This window comes from Octodon degus, unplaced genomic scaffold (genome assembly GCF_000260255.1).
Source record: "Octodon degus isolate 3935 unplaced genomic scaffold, OctDeg1.0 scaffold00058, whole genome shotgun sequence".
Classification (NCBI taxonomy): domain Eukaryota; kingdom Metazoa; phylum Chordata; class Mammalia; order Rodentia; family Octodontidae; genus Octodon; species Octodon degus.
Genome location: NW_004524634.1, coordinates 12,285,238 through 12,308,988, shown reverse-complemented (window position 1 = coordinate 12,308,988; position 23,751 = coordinate 12,285,238). Strand labels below are relative to the sequence as shown.

The 23,751-nt window shown below is 39.5% G+C and overlaps 1 protein-coding gene across 2 annotated transcripts in view; it reads right to left on the bottom strand.

Moving 5' to 3' along the window:
* The window catches only part of Ctnna2 (catenin alpha 2), a 1,043,423-nt gene that overhangs the window by 65,237 nt on the left and 954,435 nt on the right, over nucleotides 1-23,751 (bottom strand). For both annotated transcript variants that reach the window (XM_004634143.2, XM_004634144.3), the window contains exon 12: nucleotides 9,358-9,509. In XM_004634143.2, the coding sequence (XP_004634200.1) occupies nucleotides 9,358-9,509 (152 nt within the window). The remainder of the gene's footprint in view (nucleotides 1-9,357; nucleotides 9,510-23,751) is intronic.

Here is a 23,751-nt window from a genome sequence, read left to right as displayed (position 1 = left end):
TTTTTTCCTCAATAAACAAAAGGAATGACCACATCCAGGCCATTGGTTAGAAGTCTTGAAATACCCGGTGTGGTCACTAAACCCTGAGCTATAAAGATTTTAGGTAGACTTTTCAGTCAGGACTGGGTACCAGTCCCTGAGTGACCAGGAGTAAGCTGCTCAGCCTCTCTGAAATTCAGGTCCATTCTCTGTAAATTTTTTTTTTTTTTTTTTTTTGGTGGAACCAGGGATTGAACTCAGGCCCTTATGCTTGCCAGGGAAGCGCTTATTTCACTGAGCCATCTCTCAGGCCCTGTAAATTGGTTTTAAGAAGAGTTGCTATCTCCATTGCTGTGGTAAAGGTTCAGTAATGCTCTATGTATAAAATAATCACAGAAATGTAGACATTTAAAAAAAAATATTTGCCATCATTGTTACATAGGTTTTGAAATATATTCATTCAACATGTTTTTTAAAAAGTCAACTATAGATCACAATGGTACTGTGATTTATGAATGTAATTCCTTCCACTATTCTGGAAAAATTGTCACACTCACGTTCATGCATGAAAGATAGGGCATAGTCGTGATTGTCAACCTGATGCAGAGTCAGCAAACAAAAGCAAACTTTTGCCAAGCACTTCTGCTTATGAACCATATTGTTTGCAAACAGAAGCATTTGTGAACTGAGACACCACTGTGGGGCACAGAATAAAAAGGCCTTCCATATGTAATAACAGCTGCACTCAAATGAGCCCACTGAAAGGGGTAAAATCATTGTTTAGAGGATTTAAGCAATGTGTCTCATATCCCTGAATTAGTTATCAACAGAAACAGGATTTAGACTTACCTATGCAAGCAGGCCGAACTCCAAATACACTGCACATTATTTGTTTATATAATTGGGGTGGTGGGTCTGTATGCATACAGTTTTTTTTTTCTTATTGCAATATAGGCAACAATGGAACTATCAAGGGGCATATAGAGCATACCAATGGCTTATTCTATGACTAGATTAACAATTTTTTTGATCTATAATCTCTGTTGGAGGAAAGATATAAATGAGAGTCAGTGATGGTAGGCATGCCTCTTAACCCAGCATGCTGGAAGGCTAAAGGAAGGATTTCAAGTTCAGTTTCTGTCTGAGCAACTAAGTAAGGCCCAGTCTCAAAACAATGAAAGTGTTGTGCATGTAGCTTAGTGTAGAGGCCCTGGGTTGAAGCCTCAGTACCATGTAGTGAGAGAGAGAGAGAGAGAGAGAGAGAGAGAGAGAGAGAGAGAAACAAGTCATGGAGTAAAAAAGCTTCCACAACTTTAATGGCAGTAATTTCAAATGACAAGTATTGATTTCTCATTTTAGCATCTGTTGCTGCTTTCTCTAAATGTTTTATACACACTCACTCAGAAAGATTTACTACTCCTATGATGATGTCAACACCACTTTCTCCATTTTACAGGCAGATAAATTGAGGTGTGAGCGATATCTTACACACAAAGCATTTTAGGCTGGGCAGTTTCAACCGTGTACCCTAAACCATTGTGCTCTGATAGCCCTCAGAGGACACATTCAGGAAATAACAAGGATGGCGCACAAGGACAAGAGGGGACAGAAGGGTGAGGGTTGCGGCTCACCTGTCCCCACAGAATCTTCGTGCTCTGCCTTTCAAAAGAACAGACCACAAGCACCAGCAGTGGTGAGGATGCAGCAGCCTGGTCCTCAACCATGACATATATTTATTGTCCTAATCCCTTTGACTGCCTCCCTGCAATCCAGTGCAGTTATTGGTTGAGCCTTGAGATGGGTCAGATGGGCATAAAATAAGGTGCTTCATGACAATATCGCATTATGCCCCATAAGTTTCCATATTATAGCACTGCACTCCTGTTTTTTTTTTCTTCTTACCATTCAATTTTATTAATATTCTCTCAGTCATCTACACATGTTCAGTTTTCTTTCATAGGAATATTAAAAGAATGGGAAATAAAGAGGTTTTGTTCCAATATTCTGTTCATTAATTGGGGGCTGGAGTAGGTAGAGCCTGGTCCAAATAGCTAGTCATATTTTATGGTGGACAGAGATCATATTCCCTGCTTATCCCTCCCTCTTCTGGAATGTACTGAGAAACAATTATACCAAGATGGTCAGTTCTGCTGACAGATGAGATGACAAGATTACAAGAACTTTTCATCATTAGTTCCAGAAAGAGAAAGAGAAGAGCAAAATAAAAAACCTCAGCAGACAGAAAAGAAGCAGAATGAGACAGGTCCCTAGCACTGTGTCCAAACAACTCAGAGACCTGTGTGTAGGGTGCTTGAGTCAATGGCAAACCGAAGCCAGCAATGTAAGGCACATCAAGAGAAGCTTGGCTTCGAGTGACACCAGCCTCAGATCCAACTTGGAGAAAATATCTTAAATAGGAAAATAATAACCTGGATGTGGGACTTGCATGATTTAGACTCAGCCCTACTACTCACACTTAGGTCTTTGGCAAGTCATTCAGTTTTGCTGCTTCCTGTCTCCTCATCTATAAAATGGAGATTATAATTGCTGCTGCTGGGATGCCTAAATGCAGCTACATGTATATCGAGCTCTCAAAATGAATTAAATTTATAAGTGAGACTGATAATTACTGTTGTTAATAAAATAGAACACCTAATAACTAAAATAGCAATCATTGTTTACCACCCACTGGGATAGGCATTCAGATATCAAATTTAATCCTTAGTGAAATAAATTTCTGTAATCTCTATTTTGCAGATATGTGAGCAGGCCCAACATCATTAAGCAGAATATCTACAGCATCACACTTAGCAAGTGGCAGAATTGGGGGACAAGTTGAAGGTTTCAGAGTCCATGCTAATAACCCTCAAAAATTCCACCAAGATGGATGATTTTTAAACATTTGCATGTGCCTGAAACACGCAGTAAATCCACCCAAGCTATTCATATAAATAGTTCTGTGTGTGTGTGTGTGTGTGTGTGTGTGTGTGTGTGTGTAGTTGGTTAATTGCATGTAAATGTGTCTCCTACTCAGGCTGTTATTTTTTGAATTACTCAATTCTAGAAGTATGAGTATTTATGTCCCAGTCAGTCAAAGACTTTCATTTATTAAAGGAAGCACACAAAATTAGTGATTCTTTACAAATGGTCCCAAAGGCATCAGATTTGACTTTTTTTAAAATTTGTTTCATGGTCTCACTACACAGCTTGGACTCATAGTGATTCTCTTGTCTCAGCCTCCCCAGCACTGGGATTACAGGCATGTGCCACCATGCCGGGTTTTGGGGTTGGCACAGCATGAGATACTGGGTATAAAACGCTGGTCCTTGTACTTACCAGGCAGGCACTTAGAATGCTGAGCTATTTCCCCAGCCCCAGGTTTGATGTTGGAGGTAAAAAAAAGTTTAAATGTACAGTTCACTGCAATGAGGCTGTAGATGGAAGATCAAGCCTCAGCTCTGTTCTGAGGTACTCCTAGAAAGGTCTCCTTACAATAAACAAATGTCACTCTAATCTATAAAATGGCACAAAGAATCAAGCTGCCAGAGGTTCTCTCCTGTGACTATGCAATTTATATCTATCCATTTATGCTTACTAAAGAGGCCCAAGATGGGATCTGGTCCAGTGGTACACTACACATCAGTTGCTGAACAGGATCGATCTCCAAGCTTGCTGTATCCATTCTCTATGACACCCTCTTGCCATGGCTTGTATCATGTAGCCATGATAACTGGGGCACTTCAGAGGTGACTGCATCTCGAGTGTGTGATTACTAAACAAGGCCCCTGGTTGATTTGGCCTGGATTAGTAATCTGGCTAGAAATAAGAGTGTGAGTGACGCATAAAGACTACATAAATATTAGGGACAGAAAGAAGGCTAGTCTTCTGTTGCTTGCCTGCTTGCTATGGACTGTGTCTCTTCTGTGTTGCCCATGTCACACCACCCCACTTTGGAGCAGCCAACTATAAAATGAAGCTGATACAAATGGTGAACCAAATAAACCTTCCCTCCTGTAACTTTGGGTATTGGGATGCCTCATCACAAGAAAGAGAAAAGTAATGAAGATAACTTTGTACAGGCACAACATGACAAAATGTTGAAGGATGTAGAGATGCCTTACCTGGAAATCTCCCCAAACAGTTGCGTCACCTGTATTTAAGATACATGAGTTAGGGCTGGCCAGATAGCTCAGCAAATTAAAGCACCTGCTTAGGCAGGTGCAGGGGTTGGAGGTTCAATCCCCAGCCTGCCATGCTGGCCCCACCCCTAGGCCAGGCTGTGTTGATGACTGAGAATGGATGTGGGGCACATGCCTGTATTCCCAGTACTTGGGAGGCAGAAAAACAGGAGTATCACTATGAGCCATCTGTGTAGTGAGATCCTATAGCCCCTGTGCCAAATACATTTAATTAATAAATAAATATAAGAAAATACCTGAGTTGTCAGTGGCTTAAGTGCTAACTTGAAAAGTGCAAGGTCCCAAGTTCAATATCTGGTACCAAAAAAAAAAAAAAAAAAAAAAAAAAAAAAAAACAGTAGCTGAGTTGAAACAAGCTGACCAGAAACAACTCATTTAAATGGTAAAAAAACATTTAAAGGAATGGCTCAAATATGTATGAGAATTTGTTGGAAAGAAAGAAAAAAAATATAGTTGGCAGGAGATATGGAATAACATACAGGCAAGAATTTCTCAAAAGAGATTTATCCTACTGGATGGGTTGCAGAATAAAAAGCAAAAAAAAAAAAAAAAAATCAAATTAGAGATCCAAAATCATATTTTAAAAATGTCTCACAAGTCAAAACCGAATGGCCACAAGTACTGTATCTCTACCTGGAATTACTCTAGAGATCTCCTAATGGTCCTCCCTGCTTTGGTCTCTGTCCCCTAAATTATAATCCCATGAGCATAGCTATAATCCCATAAGCACATTAGCTGTGAATTAGTCAATGCTATCCCCTTGTTCACGACCCTCCAATAGCTCCATCTCATTCATCTTGACCCTCAGGCTTCCTGAGCAGCTCCGCACTCCAGCCTTGGTAGTCACCATTTCCTCTCTGCCTGAAACACACTAAACTCCAAAATTTTGCTTATTCCCTCATTTTTCTCTAAGCCTCTTTAAATGTTACCCAACCACTTACCATCTTTCATCCCATCCATGCCTAACCCGAGCCCTCTCTCCTCTGTACTGCTGCACTCTTTTCTCAGAGAACATATTTGGCATTATATCTACTTGTTTATTCTCAGCTCCTACCCAAGTGATGCCAATTCACGAGGATAGGGACTTTCATCTACTTTGTTCACCTCTGGGTGTAGGGCTCCTCCAACAGTGTGGGCCATCTACATATGAATTGAATAAAGCATCTGTTAGTTGACTGACAAAAACTGAATTATCACTTTGAAAATGCCAGATAATTTTTAATTAATAACAAAAACTAACCTATCCATCTAAACGAACCCCGTTGATTATTGGGGTTCCAACAACTTACACTAAGTAAGATTTTTTCGCAGACAGCTTCTCAGCATTTTTCAGCCTTTTATTTCTATTAGCACATGTTTATAGTGCAAAATGCTTACGCTCCTTGTGGGGAGTTGATATATGTACCTAACACATCTTAATTCCATTTTTTCTAGTTGTGGCGAACACTGACCCTTACTGTACAATTTTAAAATAATTGACTTACTTAAGTTCAAATCCAGTAATGAATTCCATAATGATAATCTTCATCCTAGCAGGATGAGGAGAAGTAGTTTTTTTTTTTTTGAAAACTCCAAAGTGCAACATGTGAGATGGCCCTTTATGGACTGTGGAATATTTGTTTCCACTTACAGATAAGGGAAGCGGCAGATAAGAGAAAGTAATTAGCATATTGATGACCCCTAAGTTGGTTAAGCTCTCAGCTCCAAACTGTACTTCTTCACTGCCTCCTTTGGCTTCAGAGATGTTTTTAAAATGACTATATCCTTAACATAAAAATCCTTAGTAGGTCTGCTGATTAAACAGTTTAGTTCAATCAACTGATCCATGTTGGTGATTTAAAAAACTGATACCACACTGCTACTTCACAAACCTCAGAAGCAAAACGGACACCCACCGGTTCCTAGAATCGCTTCATTCCACAAGAATCACCACACATATAGCTCCACAGCAAGACCTTATCGACAAAAATCATGCGTCCACCTGACATCTAACCCTGAAACTCTCTCCACATGGATGATAAGAGATCTCTATCTATTACTCTTGAAATTTTACCACACCTTACAGTGTTCCAGGGCTCCTTGATGCACAGTTGGAGAACAAGAAATTGCAATACAGACCTACATTGGAACCCTATCCTAGATCCTATTTTTTTCTTGTCCTGAAAGCATCATATCCAACAAATTAATGTGCTTCAGTTATTAACAATTAGCACAAATATAGCATTATAGCCCTTTCTGGGTTACTGTTAGGAGGAGCAGATATGGTTTTGTCAAAAGAGGTCATCTCAATATCAAGATATCACTACTTCTACCTTACCACTTATCTTTATTTCCAATTCCAAGTCTTTAAGTCCTACTATCTTAAATGCATATTTGGTCCTCATTGTTTGAATATTTCTTGTTTATGACTATCTCTTATTAAAATTTATTTCTAATATCTGAAATTAATACTAATGGTGGTTCTATAATTATTTGCAAGTGTACAAACTTTCCATCATTCCTTACATATGACTACAGCTAACATCAAGCAGCACAGTGTTCTGCCTTCTTATTAAAGCTCTTATTCTATAAAAAAAAAAAAAGGGTCCTCTTCATGACCTATTTAGCATCACCTTCTTTTTGCTTTTGGTTGACAATTTTCTGCTTATAATGGTCCCCAGGAATAGAAGTGAGCTATTTATTGTTTAGTGCCCTCAAATATCAGTAGGGAATCATATCCTTCAAATAGGTTGGATAAGCTTTGGCCCAGTATAATTGGAGGTAGTGGATGTGAGGTGAATGCTAGTGCATCAATAATATATACTAAATAAAATATCTTTAAACCAAACTTAGGAAATACAGTTGTGTATTGAACAGCTCATTAAAACATAACCAGAGGCTCACAGGAGCCTAATTCTGTATTTATCCTAGGAACAATAATTCAGTATTTGATAATTGAGTGTTCACAGTAAATTTATGAAGCCATTGCATTTATAAAACCATTGATGAGGCTTGCCTCTACGTTACCCTGCCAGATTTTTCTATTAGTTTTCCAACTACACAAGAATAATCAGAAAATTCCTACAAATTTGATGGGCCTCATAGCCCCAGCTTCAGCGAGAAGCACATAACACATAGGCTTGTAAAGTAGGGGAAGTGTAGTCCTGAGTGAGAAGTGGGGTTCTGGGAGATGAGGCAGGGACACAGGTGGAGCGGGTGATGTCTACTTCGAATGGTGGCCTGGAGCTGGCCTTGAGGTTTCAGACACCAACATCCTCGTTAAACATGTATTGATTGCCAAGAGGCAAGTTGATGGAGAATTTGACCCTTCAAGTTCCTTTCAGTGTCTCATTCTCAAAAAAGAAGATTTCTTTATTTTTCAACATATAATCAATGCTTTCGAAGGGGTTCCAGATGGGCGAGCTGGAAAAGAAATGGATCACCTTGTCTAATAATCATCCTGATTTTGTACAATGGACTTTTTGTATGTAATGTACAATTAATCATTATATTCAGAGAAGAAACTAAGAAATTATTTAACTACAAATGAAGCCCTTTGTGTGCCAAAAGAAAAAGGTTTTAAAAATAGCAATTTGTACATAAAGTACATTTCTTTCTTCCTAAATTTTAATGATGAGAAATTCATGGGATCAAATCACTCGAAATGTTGAGATGGAGAAGTGACACTTCATGTGACAACGATATGGTATTTTATCTAAAATTGTGGGGATTTTTTTACAGCTCATGAATAAATAAATGAATGATGGCTATAAACTTCCTCAACGTCTCGGATAAATGGCTGTCACAAAAATATGAAGGCTAACAAAGCAGAAAAATGGCAAGAGAGGGAATATGTCTTGAGAATTATAGTGGGGTTTAGTGCCAAATGCTTTGAGAACATAACTCTCATGGTCTATTACCTTATTTTACAAGTTAGTACATAAAGGAGGAAATGATCTAATTTGTTATGAGCTCAAAAGGCTGACTGCTCTTTCCTTCTTTGAATTTTCACATTTTTTTCTCTATCATCTTTTCATCTTCAGTGGAATATCTCTCTGCCTCTCTCTGTCTATCTCTGTCTCTCACACAAACACACACACACACACACACACACACACACACACAAAGAATTGTACTGTGTGCAAGTCAAAACATTATAATGAAAGGAGAAGAACAAAGACAGTCATTCCCTTCCCAAATTCCCAAATTTCACTTCCTAGAAAAAAGCAGTAGATATAAAAGGAACTAGTGTAATACATACTATTAGAATCAGACACAGTGATAGGTTATTAAGAAATAGAGGTATTATGGGGGAAGCAAAAATGTGGGGAGAGAAATTTCAGTCAAGTTTGAAAGATGATTAGAACTTTGCAGATATAAAATAGATGAATTAAAAGTGCAGGAAATTACAGTTTTTGTATTCCAAATTTCAACGCCATATTGGAAAGTATAAATTAGCATTGCCTGACATGTTATTAAATTCTGTTGCCTTTCAGAATTGACAACAGAGTTGCTTTGAAAATAAGACTTACAGCCTAAAGACCAGATCAGAGCATGGTGCCCGGGCTTGCAGGCGCAGGAGGCCAGGTAACTTAGAAGAGGACAACTGTCAATAAAGAGCAAGAGGGCCTTGCTGGTGGTGACCGACTCCCGGTTGCTCGGCTACTTCAGAAGCATTGAGCTGAAATCTGAATATGTCAGTCCAAGGGGACTATGTCTAAATTTCATGGCTCCGAGGACTCCAGAGATTGGACAAGAATCCACCCTCCACATCTGAAATCCTCAAACAACTTGGGATGTATTTTCCTGGGAGAACAATCCTTCACAGACACTTCTTCAAATACCTGAGAGATCACACACAGATAATGAAGAAGGTGGCTGCACTCATAATTTAAGGGTCTTTCGAAGGTGGGTCTTGAAGGGGATGCATTTGTTTAGGTGTGCAATCCTTCCTCTGAAAGAAGATTTCTTCTGTGAGCTCCACAGATATAGGAAGGTTTCAGTCTCAGAGACCACTCAGGGTGCTTAGTGTTCAGAGGGCTGCCGTCTCCAGTATGTTATATGTAGAAAATTCACCTGGTCTGACTAACTAAGGAGTATAAGAACTTATCATGTTACACTGAGTAATTAAAAAATGAAGAAGACATTAAGTGTTCTGAGTCCCTCCAGATCGGCTCTGCACTAAAGAGGCTCCACATACCCTGATCATCAGCACGGCCTTTCTGATGTCCCGAACACCATCATACACCAGGCGAGAGGCATCAATGAACTCATTCTCCTCGAAAGGTTGGGGGACGTTGGCACTCAGGGCTTCAATGGCAACCTCGACTTGTTCAGCAAAACGAGGCATCACTAGGTCAGACAAAGAGAAGAGCAGAGTGTTAAGTCATTTTTCTCTTAATGCTCTCACTGCAGTCCAAGAGCAGGACTGCAGGTCCTTCTATACAGCTTGAGGTGGGCCCAATGTATGGGGTCTTCATGCTGCTTACCCAGCAAAAGAACATGGTTTGCAAAAAGAAGGCTCATGAAAGCCCTCTGAGGTAGCAGAGCACCATAGATGCTAGCCAGAGCTGCCCTTTGCAGCTGCATGTTACCAACTGAAACAGTGGCCAGGTTTTTTTTAATCCTTCCAAACCTCTTTGTCTGTAAAGTGTACCAAGATCCTGCTCCTGGAGTTGGTAAGACAATGCACACAAAATTATTGAATGACAACATCAATAAACTTTTGATGCCAGAAAACATATTCATGGATGGTGAACAGCACACCTTAGCCCACACATCTTCCAAAGAGCAGAGTAATATAATCTTGCTCATTCTGTTTTGTCCAGAATGCAGGGGCTGGGGAGGGTGTAGTGATACACAAGGAGGTACTGGGTTGAACCAGGTGAGGAGAAAGAGGGGAAACACAAAACGGTCAACAGAAAGATGATTATGAACTCAAAGAGAAATCCTTCCATCCTGTCAGGATCACTTGATGTAAAAGAGGATGCACAGGTAAGTTTTGGAAATGCTGACACCTCTTACTTTTCACAAGGACATCTGCACACCCCCAGGAGGTTTGTGGAGAATGAACTCAGGGGAATGTCTGGAATACTTCCACTGCCTACTTAAAAAAGGCTGCTGATTCCCAGATTCTCAAAAATAATAATTTAGTATTTCCAACTGTTATCTTGCAACAATCAATTGGCAAACAAAAACCAGAAGCACAATTTTTTTTTATTTACACAGACAATAAAATAGGAACGTCAGTCATTTATTTCTACACCTGATCTCTAATGCCTGATTTGTCTTTCTGCTCATTTTCATCCTCTATGGAGATGGTAGCATCCATTTTAATCCCTGGTGTGAGAAACTCAGCTAAATTACTTTACTCTCTAAGGTCGGAGCATGTGAGATAAAACACTCCTAGAAAAGTGTATTTCTACTGGAAAAGACAAACACTTAAAGCAAAAGGGAAGGAGGGTTAGAAGGATGCAGAATGACTTGTTTTTCAACAGAAACTATCAAAAGCAAAGCATAAATAGTGTGAATTCCCTTCTGCAGGTGCATTAGTGTGGCTTTCATTTGGAATTTTAAGCTGCATTTAGATGGAAAAAAATGGGAGTATACTGAGCTGTACTGATGCAACCATGAATCAAATAAAATTGAGATGACTTGGGTGCTATTATGTTTATTTGATAATTATACTGTGTGTACCTGTCTCAAAATTTCACACTGCATTCTATAAATGTGTGAAATGATTATATAAAGACTTCTAGTGAAGTTATATAAAAAACTATGCTTCCTAAAATCATTACATTAATGTTGGGGTACTATGAATATACACAGTCATTACATATAAATTACAGATAAAGGGCTGGGAGATAGCTCAGCAGCATAAGCAACTGACTGGTAAGCACAAGTTTCCAAGTTTGATGCCCAGTTCTACAACATAAAGAAAGAAAGAAAGAAAGAAAGAAAGAAAAAAAAAAGAAAAAATCCCAGATAAAAATTTTAAAATTATATTTCTAAAATTAATACATTAAACTCAAGTTATTTTAGGTATCCTTTTGTATTGGAACATACAAAAATTTTTTTTACATGATTGAACAATACAAATAATTGAAATTGACCTCCTTAAGCACAAAAGCATCTTTGTATTCACAAGACATTTGGAGATGGGTATTTTCCTTAAAACTACAAAATCTTTTTCTTAAGCTGAAACTTCTGAATTCTACTAATTCTGTTCTACTTGATGTCTAAGCTGCCATAACCAGGAACATCAATGACATCACGGCTTTCCATAGTAACAGGTGGCACATATATGAGTAAGATTGTCTGCCCCTATTGGACAACTGATAAAGGGTTAACATCCTTAACACATATAGGGAATAAGTACACCTGGAAATCAATAAAAAACAAGCAGAAAAATTAAGAAGAGATTAACACACTATATTCAAGCAAACCTGGATTACTGATGAATATACAATAAGATGCTTGACTTCACTAATAATTACAAAGTGATGGTAGAAATAGTGACATATCTTTTCATGTTGGTGGTTGAGAAGAAACAAATTAAAGCAAAATAATTGTTCTCAGTGGGTAAGCAAAGGAGAACCCTTGTACACCAGGTCACTTATATATTATTTTGGCATTTTTATAAAATCTAGTAAAATGAAGCTTTCTGGTCCTCAGTGGTAAATTGTGGAGGGGATAGTTAAGCTATGGGATGGCCTAGTATTAACCCCAAAAGAGTTGCTGATCAGGCAGGCTGAGCTACCCTCCACTGGAGTCACAAAAGTGTTTATGCCTTTGTGCCTCTATAGCTACAGTTGTTTCTTATTAGGTTGCATAACCTAAGAGTTGAGATGAACAACATTATACAAAATGTTAGAATAAAAATGACTGCTCACCCTGAATCCTGTTAACAAGCAGAGCCTCAGCTTTAGCCTGCCTCTTCCACCTCAGAGGAAACCAGGAGCAGACCCTCACTCCAGCTTCATGAGGTTCTAGATCAAGAGGGACAAAGCATGGGCATTTGGGGACAGCCAGCGTCAGAAAGGGAGTCCAAGGAGACAGCTTGACCAGGAAATGTATAGCACATAACGAAAAATGATTATTTTTGAGAAATTTTAAAATACAGAGTACTTTGCATAATTTAAACATGTTCTTATACTTTCTGAAAGGACATAATAGACTGCCTTAAATATAATATTTACCTCAGGTAGGAAGTAGAGGCATCTATTATATTACTTCTTGTTTCTTCAGTGTCTTTGAATTTTTTTGTGTTTCAAATGTTTTTTAAAATTTTTCTCAAAACTGAACAATAGACTTCTAAATGGAGCCCAGAAAATGTTCTGTCGCATGGCACAGAACTGAACAGAAGCCATTTGATTCATAGCACTAAGTGCAGAAGTCTTCTGAAATTCTGTGATCCAGTGCCTAGCAGTGTACCGTAACAAATATCAGCCAGAAAGTGGGTTCCTGCTGATCTTCCTCCCACACCTTACCCCCATGGACACGTCTAATCTGTTTTAAGTCTCTGTGCCTTTGAAGGGGTGCAGGAGGTGTACTGGTGGGCCATATCTCTGCAAGGTCACCCTGAAGAAGATTGGACAGGGAACAGCCCTAAGGGACAGAAGATCTTGCTCCGGTCACCTATTGACTTGGCTTCATGCTAAAGGAAGAAAGAGCAAAAGGAAAAACAGAAGGCAGCACTGAATGAGAGGCGCTCTGCACCGTGGACTTGGAGGAGGGCATGCTCTGTGCAGCATCAGGGAGCCTCCCTTGGAGGCTGGGCGGGAGTGCATCGGTGTGAACAGTACTGTTACCGTCCTGAGGTTGTCGGAGAAGACAGAAATCAGGCCCCTTTAGGAAGATATTGGCACAGAAATCCATCCGGGTTTTAAGAAAACTAAATAAATAGTCAAGGAGGGGTAGAGACACTTTTTTCTGTTTTCTGTTCATAAGCATGTGCAAGGCTATTTGTATAGGTTTCAGCCACTGCTGCTGATCCCGAACCCGCACAGCGTTACTCTGCACACTCTTACTCTCTCCCCTGGTTTACTTAGATCCTGTTTTGCTTTTAGGAGAGTGGTAACTCAGAACAACCAATGTGTGTGGAAAAATGGCCTACCTTAGCAGAACCTGAGATATGGGTTTAACTACGAAAAAGTTTCAGACTATTTCAAATATGACACTGTTCTGTTTCTCACTAATGAGGGCAAATTGGAGCCTTGCTTGTCAATTCCCACATTACACATTAAAGGGGTTTCTGACACCGGATGGCATCCATAGAAGCGTCTTCCTATTTTCTGAATCACATCCGCAACGTAGGCACTGCTTTACCATTATTTATCACAAGTGCTGAATTGCTCCTAGTAGCTTGTCCTGAACAGGTGAGCCAAGTTGAGAACACACTTTTAAATTCTAGCTATCCTTTTGTATGCATACTGCAGGCTAGGCCACAAAACGACGACCTTCCAAGGGTAATGAAATCAAGAGTTAAGTGCTCACATTAAATCCAAGGACGCATCATTCTAGCGTTGATCGGAACCCTAAATCGTAAGGAAGTTATGGAGCAAAGTCTCCAGGGAGACTTCAGAGTTAAGCTTCCAGAGCACTGTGTGAGTCAGGTAAGTGCCTGGGAAATTCTGCTGAAGCGCAAGTAGGACTAAGAACAACCATGAGGGCGCAATCCAAGGTTAAGCAGAGATAGTATGGAGAAACAGTCAGCCAACCACACTGCTTCTGAGAAATCATCTAAAAGCCCTGTGTCGACATGTCAACACCTCCCTACAGTGTGGAGAGAACTGTAACACCTTTTTTCCAAGATATGAACCATGTATCTTCTGACACTGTAACCACATGACACTTACCTACATTCTCTCTCTCTCTGTGCCACCATCTATTTCTACAAACATCTAAATGTTCCAATTAGACTGAATGATGACCTTGTCTCCAAATACTACATGGAGCAAAACCTATCATCCCAACATGTCCACGAATAACTTACTTTGTGATACTGAAATACAATTCCTTCCCTTTGGTTATATGAAGTATATCAATCTTTATTCAGTTTCCAGGATTTAAATTAACTGCCCGCCGTGAAGTCTAGACATCACAAATCAGACTTATTGTTTTGTTTATTTTGCAACTTATTGCAACCGCATGGTACACACACCAATGCAGGGTTGGAACATTGTGTTAGGATTGGCATTTCTGTGTGTTCACTGCTTTTATGAGTCAGCTTGAGGAAGAGCCCCTGTTCTCTTCTGTCTTTGCCTCTTAAGCCCTTGTCATGCGCTGGTACAGAGAATCTACTTGGGAAGAGAAAAATAACAAGCAACGGAATGGAGTGAAGGGAAGAATCCATTCATTGCTAAATGCTCCAAGGACAAAATGGGTAGAATCGTACCTTACATGCTCTCTTCTTCAAGCCATCATTCCATATTGGTTCAGTAATTTAGTTTTGTAAGTCCTTAAGGAAGTTATGAATGGACATTGTAGGCTTAGGCTCTGGGAATGTTTCAGAAATCTGAGCTTCGAATCATTGAATCAGTAAGCAGGAGCTTCATGACTGAACAGAGAAAGACTCAGGAATCTATCCTCGACTAGAAAATGTATCGGAACTAGAAGGGAATGCTTTCTAGCTCAGGAATTACGACAGCATTTTTCCCCCCATTTCAGTAATTAAGCCTTCTGGCAGGTGGAATTAGGTAAAGGATTAGATGTTATCAGAGTAAATGAGGCTAGACAAAATTCACCCGAGGAAGCACCGATGATTCCAGTATCCCCAACATCTGGGATGACAAACCTCTTAGAGACCGAGGGCCCAAACTGCAACCTAAAACCCACTTATTTTTCACAAAGTGCCAACACTGCAATTAAACTCAAATAATTATATTTTAGTTTAGAGAAAAAAGTGTTATGCAATGCTTGGGTGCTGGGGATACTGGGCTTTCGCGCCAACATGCAGGGTTCTGTGTACCCACTGTAACACATGTGCCATAGGTCCGCCACCACTGCCCTACCCCCAGAATTGGCTCGGTGATACTGTTCCTACAGATAAATCATTCTTTCTCTAAAATAGGTTTATCAGATATTGCCAAGGGATAATTCAGGTAGCCTATAGCACTAGGGGAGAGGTGAAGAGACAGTAACTAAGAGTATAATATAAACCCTTGGAGACTTAAGTTTACCCAAAGGGATACCTCACTGGCATTTATAAGGTGCTAAATGTCTCTTGTTTTAGCACACATGTGAAGCACAATCAGTTTTAAAGAGTACGTTTGAGCCTGAAGTTCTAAGGTGAAATCCTCAAGGGAGTGGGAGCCAATTCAAATTATTGTGTGACACACTTGTACATTTTTAAAACAAAGAAAGACAAACTGAGATGTCTTCCATCACTCTATATTAATTTTGTAATCTTAGCAATTAACTCCCTGCTCATCAAGTAAGTTATTAGATGGCCTTAAAGATTTCCCAATTTCTTCTTCACAAAGATATCTTTCAAAATCTTGAGTTCCTAATATTTGCCAAACACTTGTATGGGAGGCTCACCTACTAGACATAAAGTAGTCAAACAGACCTATACCTCTGCCTCTTAAATACTTTTTCATTTCTCTATGTAATTACAGAATCATGTCCTCCACTGAATGTATATTTACCTTCCCTACAAGACATAAGGGTGGGTAAAGTCCAATTTAAGCCAGGATTTCCTGCACTGCCTAAACATTTCACTCTGACTCTGAATTTACACATGCACCTTACTCTTTGCAATGACTTTATTTGCAGCTACCTATATATTTTCTCTTGAGACTCAGAGATTAACACTTGATCTCATTTTCCATGCTGCCCAAGCAGGGTCCATATGGCATTGTTCTTGATTCCCCTTGTAGCTTAAAGGTAAACTTCACAATGTCCGGAGTCCTTAATGTTCTGCAAGTGAAGTAGGACGTCCTCAAGTTCCCTGCTGCAGGAACCAACTTAGGTGGCACCAACCTGGATTTCCAGATGAAGCAGTATATCTATAAACAGAAAAGTGATGGAATCTACCTCATAAATCTAAAGCAGACTTGGGAGAAGCTCCTCCTGGCAGCTCGAGCCATAGTGGCCATTGAAAACCCTGGTGACATCAGTGTCATATCCTTTAGGAATACCAGCCAGCAGGCTGTGCTGAAGTTTGCTGCTGCCACTGGAGCTACTGCTATCAATAGCCACTTCACTCCTGGAACCTTCACTAACCAGATCCAGGCAGCCTTCCAAGAGCCACGTCTTCTGGTGGTTACTGACCCCAGGGCTGACCACCAGCCCCTAATGGAGGCATCTTACTTCAATCTGCCAACCATTGTTCTTTGCAACACAGATTCTCCTCTGCACTATGTGGACACTGCCATCCTCTGCAACAATAAGGGAGCTCACTCTGTGGGTCTGATGTGGTGGATGCTGGCCTGGGAAGTGCTGCGCATGCGTGGCACCATCTCCCATGAACACCCGTGGGAAGTCATGTCTGATCTCTACTTCTACCGGGATCCTGAAGAGATTGAAAAAGAAGAGCAGGCTGCTGCTGAAAAGGCTGTGACCAAGGAGGAATTTCAGGGTGAATGGACTGCACCAGGGCCAGAGTTCACTGCTGCTCAGCCTGAGGTCACAAACTGGTCCAAGCGCGTGCATGTGCCCTCTGTGCCCATTCAGCAGTTCCCTACTGAAGACATGAGTGCTCAGCCAGCCACAGAAGATCGGTCTGCAGCCCTCACGGCGCAGGCCACTGAGTGGGTAGGAACCACCACTGAATGGTCTTGAGCTGTTCTGCCATCACTTAAGCAAAATGGGAATGAGGCTGATGAAAAATAAAACAATTTCTTAAAAAAACAAAAACATCTGATCTCAGACTGCACATGGTGGCGTGCACCTCTAATCCTAGCTCTTGGGAGGCTATAAACAGGTGGATCACTATGAGTCCGATCTAGTAGTGAGACCCTGAACACCCTGTAGACTCTTCCATAAAAAATACAAAAACATGGAATGAGTATTTTCTATCAAGTATTATTAAATGCCAATGCAATACCCATCTCTGACAAAGCTAAACAAAAAAAGAGGGTGTAAATGAAGGACCATTTTGTATCTGTATATTCAAAATAGTTAAGATAGATATACAGCTACTTTCTCTTACTTCAGTGAGAAGAAAGATTTGTACTAATAGTGTTTGGACAGGATACCATGTCTGCATTTTGTACTATGAATAACCACTATGAAGACAGCAATATTCAATGTATTAATTATTGAAACTGTTCTACTAATCAGGTTTGAAACTGTCTCATTGCTATTTGTTTCTCAATAAAATTAATTTAAAAATACAAAAAACCCCACTTGATCTCTACACCTAAGCAAATGCAATCCTTTCTCTATTGATGGCATTGTATTTATTTCTTCCCCTTGACATGTACATTGAGATCTCTGAATTGTGTATCAGTTTCCCGTCTTATTTCTCTATACCATTTCCATACTCTGGCTTTGGTCTGCTACTTCAAACCAGTGCTCCAATTACTTTGAGCCAATCTTAGCCTTTTCTTCCTGTTTTGCAGCTTTTTGTTGTTATTGTTCTCTCTTGATCAGTACTGCATCGTTCTGTGTTGAATCACTGGGTTTTTCTGTGCTCTAGAAACCACTGCATAAGGAAATCAGCACATTGTGCCAGAAATCAAACTCACCCCTTGTATTCCACATTGTCGTATTTGGGCACACATCCAGTATTCTTTCCTAGTTATGCTGCTCCTCACCATCACTGTATCGTCTATCTTTAATATTTACAAATCCATATGGATTGTAATGCAGGTTCTACTATGTCCTAGAGGAGCTCTCTTTCCTGGTAAATATATCTTTGCATAATTCCCTCACCTGAACATAGCTTGCTAATACTGATTCCCTTCTAAGCAATGGAAGGTGACAAAGGATTGGATGGCTTCTCTATGATAAAGCTATAAAATGAGGGGCTGAGGATATAGCTCAGTGGCATAAGCACCTGCGTGGCAAACACAATGTACTAAGTTAAATCCCTAGTACAAAAAAAAAATGATATAGTATGAGTTGAGTTTTAATCTTTGACTTTTGCTCCTCTTTTGGTTGCTTATTATGATTAAAGCCAAATATCATATGGTGAACTGCTCTACAGAAAAAAAAAATTATACAGCAAGTAACAGAGAGGCTTCCACTGAACAACCAGGAAAGAACTGTGGCCTTGAGTGCAACAACAGAGTGAGGTCTTCCATAGCACGTGAGCATCTGGAAGAGAAGCTTTCATGAGATGATCCTCAGAACGACCATAGCTTTGACCAACATGTCGATGACAGCCTTGCGGCAGTTCTTGGGCTAAGACATTATAAAATACCTGGCCCTCAGAAAGTGCAATAGCAAATATGCTGTTGAGATGCTACACTTGGGGGTGATTTATTACATAGAGATGGATGATGAGTACACTACTGTATTCCAGAAATAAATAATATGTATCTTAGTTCCTTTTTCTTATTACTGAGACAAACTACAGAATGCCCAAAGTTAAACTGAGGACAGGTTTGTTGAGCTCACACGTTGTAGAGGCTTCAGTTCATACTCAGCTGGCTCCAAATCAGGGTGGCAGAGCATATCAGCACAGCAGAGGAGAAACGACTCATGGTAGGCAGAAGGTAGCAAAGCCAGCCAGAGGTGACCGCAGCCCTCTCTGTGCCCTATATCTTATCCAGACCATTTAGTGTAAGACGACTTTCATCCTAGTGCCCTTGATCCTGGCGTTCACCGAGAGTCAACCTCAGTGCCACACGCTCTAGATTCAGCCACCATTGAAGGAGCCCCATCTCCCCACCTATGAGTGCTTTGGCGGGACATCTTGACCCGAGCCATAACACCATCAGTGAGGATAACACCAGGAGAAAATGAAATGTCTTATGACCTGTAGAAGCAATGCTATGTCTCGTTTTCTAGTATCTATATTTTTTCCAAGAATTTTAATATTTGATTTTCTACAAGTTATTTAACAAATTAGTGCTGCAGTTTGCTCAGTGTAAAATAGAAACAGTCACAGATACCCTTCAAGTTACACATGAAGATTTAGAATAATATATTTCATGTCCTTTTAACTTCTTATTTTTCAAATAAATTATTTTTTCTTTTTCTTTCTTTTTTTTTTTTTTTTAGTACCAGGGATCAAACTCAGGACCATGTACTTGCCAGACACATACTTTTATATTTGTTTCAAAGATAGTATAATAGTAATTGACAAGCTATTAGAAATGGTACACATTTAGAAGAACCAGATGAGAGGTATTCAGCTGTGTTTTTTGTACTGCACATGACTGTCTTCCATACAGTTTCTCAGATTACAGGTATTAGCAAAATTGAGGTTTATTGAATGCAAGTGTTGATGTTTAATTATTTGACCAATTAATCTATATCTGTCTATTGGAGCAACAGATTTGATGATAAAAATATGTAATACAACAACCATTCTTAGTTACTGTTTTGAAATTCTGTACTATACAGTATTCTTGTATGTTACTCTGTTTCTGTCTTTGTCTTTGCTATTTGTTTTTATTTTATTCTTTAAAATAAAATAAAATAATAAATAATACATTCAAAAACTGTATTACCAATTGAGTGTGGTAGCCTGTGCCTGTAGTACAAGCTAGTTGGGAAGCTGAGCCAGGAAGAGCAGTTGAGTGCAGAAGTTTGAGACCAACCTAGGCAATAAACAAGACACGGACTCAAAAAGAAAAAAAAAAAAAAAAAAAAAGCAACCAAGAATGGTTGCTGTATTACATATTTTTATCATCAAATCTGTTGCTCCGATGGACAGATATAGATTAATTGGTCAAATAATTAAACATCAACACTTGCATTCACTTGCATTCAATTTGATAACAAATCTAGGTAGTACTTTAGGAATCAGGAATGCAATAGAAATAGAAAATAATAGAGACATGGTTCTGCCTTTGGGGCACTTAAAACAAAACCCTATAATATATATCACAAGATTATCATGGTGCATGGAACACAAAAGCCTTGAGCTAAATCATTCCTGCACTTATTTGCACACTGCATGTCTCTGTATCTTCCTATCCAGACATGTTTTCTTTTATTAAAGCAGGTGCGTTTGCCCAAGATCCTTGAGATGGGACTTGAAATTACAGCCATAGTGACTCATCACCAACAAATCAGGCTTTCTGGGGTTCAGTGAACTACACTGGAAATGCATATCAGTAAGTGGCAAACCACCACTTGGGAAGTTGGCACAATGTAGCTTGAAAACTGAGTTTCCCCAACTTTAATGCCCTTCTCTGTCCTCTTCTGAACCATGTCATCCCTTGTGACAGTGTTCTAATAACAGTGTTTTCAGTTCTTCTAATAAGGAGCATTGTAGGCTATCTAGCCTCAGGATAAGATTGGATAAATTCATTCCCATAACTGTCCTTTTAATCTTGATTCCTATAAAAGGCCACTGTTAAGCTCTGTGTTCCACTTTGGCTTCACTGATTCATGATAAAGAAGAATCTTTAAAGTTAGTGTTCTACTAAGAAGGTGGCTTACAAAACTGAAAAAAGAAATTCAGACTCAGTTTGTCCATATTTTAGTTACTTTTCTTTCATTGATGGGACAAAGTAACTGACTCCCAGAATTAACAAAGGAAAGTTTTATTTTGCTCATAGTTTGTGAAGGTTTTAGTCCATACTCAGCTAGCTCCAAGGCACCGGGGCACATGGCAGAGGGCAGCAGTTTATGGCAACAGAAAATAGCAAAAGCAACAAAAGCAAAAAGGGAGTGGCAGAGAGCAAGCCTCCTTTTCTCTCTTATATTGAATTTAGGCTATCTACCAGCGTGGGTGTAACACACTCATAATTCCAGCACCGGACTGTGAGTCAATCAAAAACTCTAGAAGCCTGCTCCATGACTACATGAGGCTTTGTGAGTACATCCAGATACAAACACAACAGTTCATCTCAAATTAATAATTTCAAGAAACCTCCCAGGTTACTCTAATCTTCCTGTGAGACTATTTCCCTTGTACCTCAAACTTACACAGCTTAAATTATTTTACAGATATTAGTTGACAGAATTCGAATCTTGAATAAAGCACGTTAAATGGTTTTAAAGCATGATTCAGAAGTAGTATAGAAATACAACTCACACTTTCTTTCAATTTAAATCTGTATCTGACTACATCAATGACCTTCTGACTTTCATTGCATAGTTTCTTGATAGCACTTCACATGTTTTGGAAGTTGTTGATCAGGTAGAATTTAAAAGCAAGGGCTAAAGTAGCCCAACTTCACCTGGTCCTTCTTCACTTTGGAGAACTTGCTGACTGCAACCGCCCTCTCGTTCCAGCAAGGCTACCAAGCAGCCCTCTTCCTCCAGCCTCACTGGCCTCCTCATCCTTGAGTTTTCTTCCGACCCCAGCAGTCATCTGTGTGCCCTGTGGGAGTTCCTACAGGCTGCCATTTTCATAAATTCATGTTTGAAAAATTATAACGTACCTCTCAAACATCAAAATCAGATTTCAGTTCCAGAAGGCCATACATTACCCATGAGCTGAATTGTTTGATAAAAGATGAAAAAGGATTGCCTACAAGGAGGACAGAAAGTGACGGTAAATTCCATTCACGGTAACTACCCTGAGAGAATCGGAGAGCATCCATCTGCTCTTGTCTAGACACAAATTCCTTTCCCCAAGGGAAGAAGCTGCTTGCTTGGAAGGTTTTCTTACACAGTTTAAAATAAACATTTCAAAAATAATCACAAATGGTTTTTAAGTTAAGAGGAAAGGATGGCACATTTAATTCTGAAGCTTGAGGAATGAATAAAGAATTGAGTATGACGCCTTATTTAGCTCCCAGTGCTTGTCAAAACCTAGCTTGATAAATACAGTTTAATTTGGCATCAACGGGGTTTAAATACTTAGATTGCATTAAGATGTAGTAAAACAACTTGCTAAGAATTCCTTACACATGATTCAAAAGATTCTGATTTTGTTCAATACGTATATCATTTGTTTAAAAAATGATAAAATCTCTTAAAGAATGGTATCATGTGTTTTATTTATATTGATCAACATAAGTTTCAAATCTCATCAATGCTGGAGAACATGAAGAGATACCATTAGATCTCAAAGGGTTTAATGAAAACTTTTTAATGAAAACTCAACACACAAAGGTAGAAATACATGGAGGAGACAGACTACAGGAAAATATGTAAATCCATTAAAATGGTGTCTTATTACTCTTCTCTCATTGCTGGGACAAAATGCCTAACACACAAAATAAAAGAAGGAAAGGTTTATTTGGCTTATAGTTAGTGGAGGTTTGAGTGTATACTCAGCTAGCTCCAGGACAGAGGAGCACACAGCAAAGAGCAGTAGCTCATGGTGGAGGAAAACAACAACAACCCAAGGGAGGAGCAGCAGCTGAGGCAGCTAGCAAGCCTCTCTCTCCTCCTTACATTGTAATGCAGATTACCCACCCCAGGTCAGGAATGTACTCACACCCATAATCCCAGCATCGGATCATAAATTAATCACATACTCTAGGAGCTGCCCTATGACTGCATGAAGGTTTGGGGGGGCACATAGATAAAAACTATACAAATAGGAATATATAGAATTTAAATAGGACAATATGTGGCTGAATCCAAATGAATGGCAGGTAAAGAGATCAGTGGCAAAACATTGTCATTTGATGTGCATAGAGGACTTCCTCACAAGGAAGACATTGGCCAAATGCATTGATAAAGTAAAAAAAAAAAAAAAGGCAGACATGCTATTTGAAGGTCACTTTATCCATCCATTATTTCTGGTCCTTCAGCTTACACAAAGAGCTTCCCATTTTTCCTTAGGGATTATAGTTCTGGAGTGCTCCACTGAGGTACTATATGTGCTTACAGACCACTGCTGGTCAGCAGATCCTTTTCTGATCAATGATGTGGCACCATCTCCTTTGTTAGAACCTGGGGAATAAGGTCAAACTACTGCCTCAGTTTGTGCAAAATTGATACATCCTGGCCACTCATTCAGTCGGCAGTGATTAGCACTGCTAGATAAAACATGCTCCTGTACTACTGCCATCACTCCTGCTCATCGTTGGTGCAATCACCCTGGATTGACTCAGCAGAACCATGTCCTTTGCAGTTTCAAGGATCCTAAACCCATGCTGTGATTCAAGCAGATTCAGAAGACCATGCCATTCAGATTTTCCTGTAGCAAATGGTCACCAGAAAAGTGGCCTCCTTCTGCTACTTTGCTTCCAATTTATAACATGTAACTGTACTTGTGAACATCTCTACACATACCTTACTTTACTTCCACCTCTGTGTTAATTATCCATCTCAACTTGAGTGTCTTACCTTCAAGATCTACTTCTGGGGTGGTTCTTGGGGCCCATTCTAAGTGAGCTTCACATGTCTGAATTCTAGAAGGATGCACCATTACAGATAGGCCCGTGCCCAAAGAAAACTTCTATGTTTCTGCATGCTTAAGGGTATTTTTATTTTCTCCTTCCTTTTTTGTCTTTTCATTTTTTTCTTTCTTTCTTTCTTTCTTTCTTTCTTTCTTTCTTTCTTTCTTTCTTTC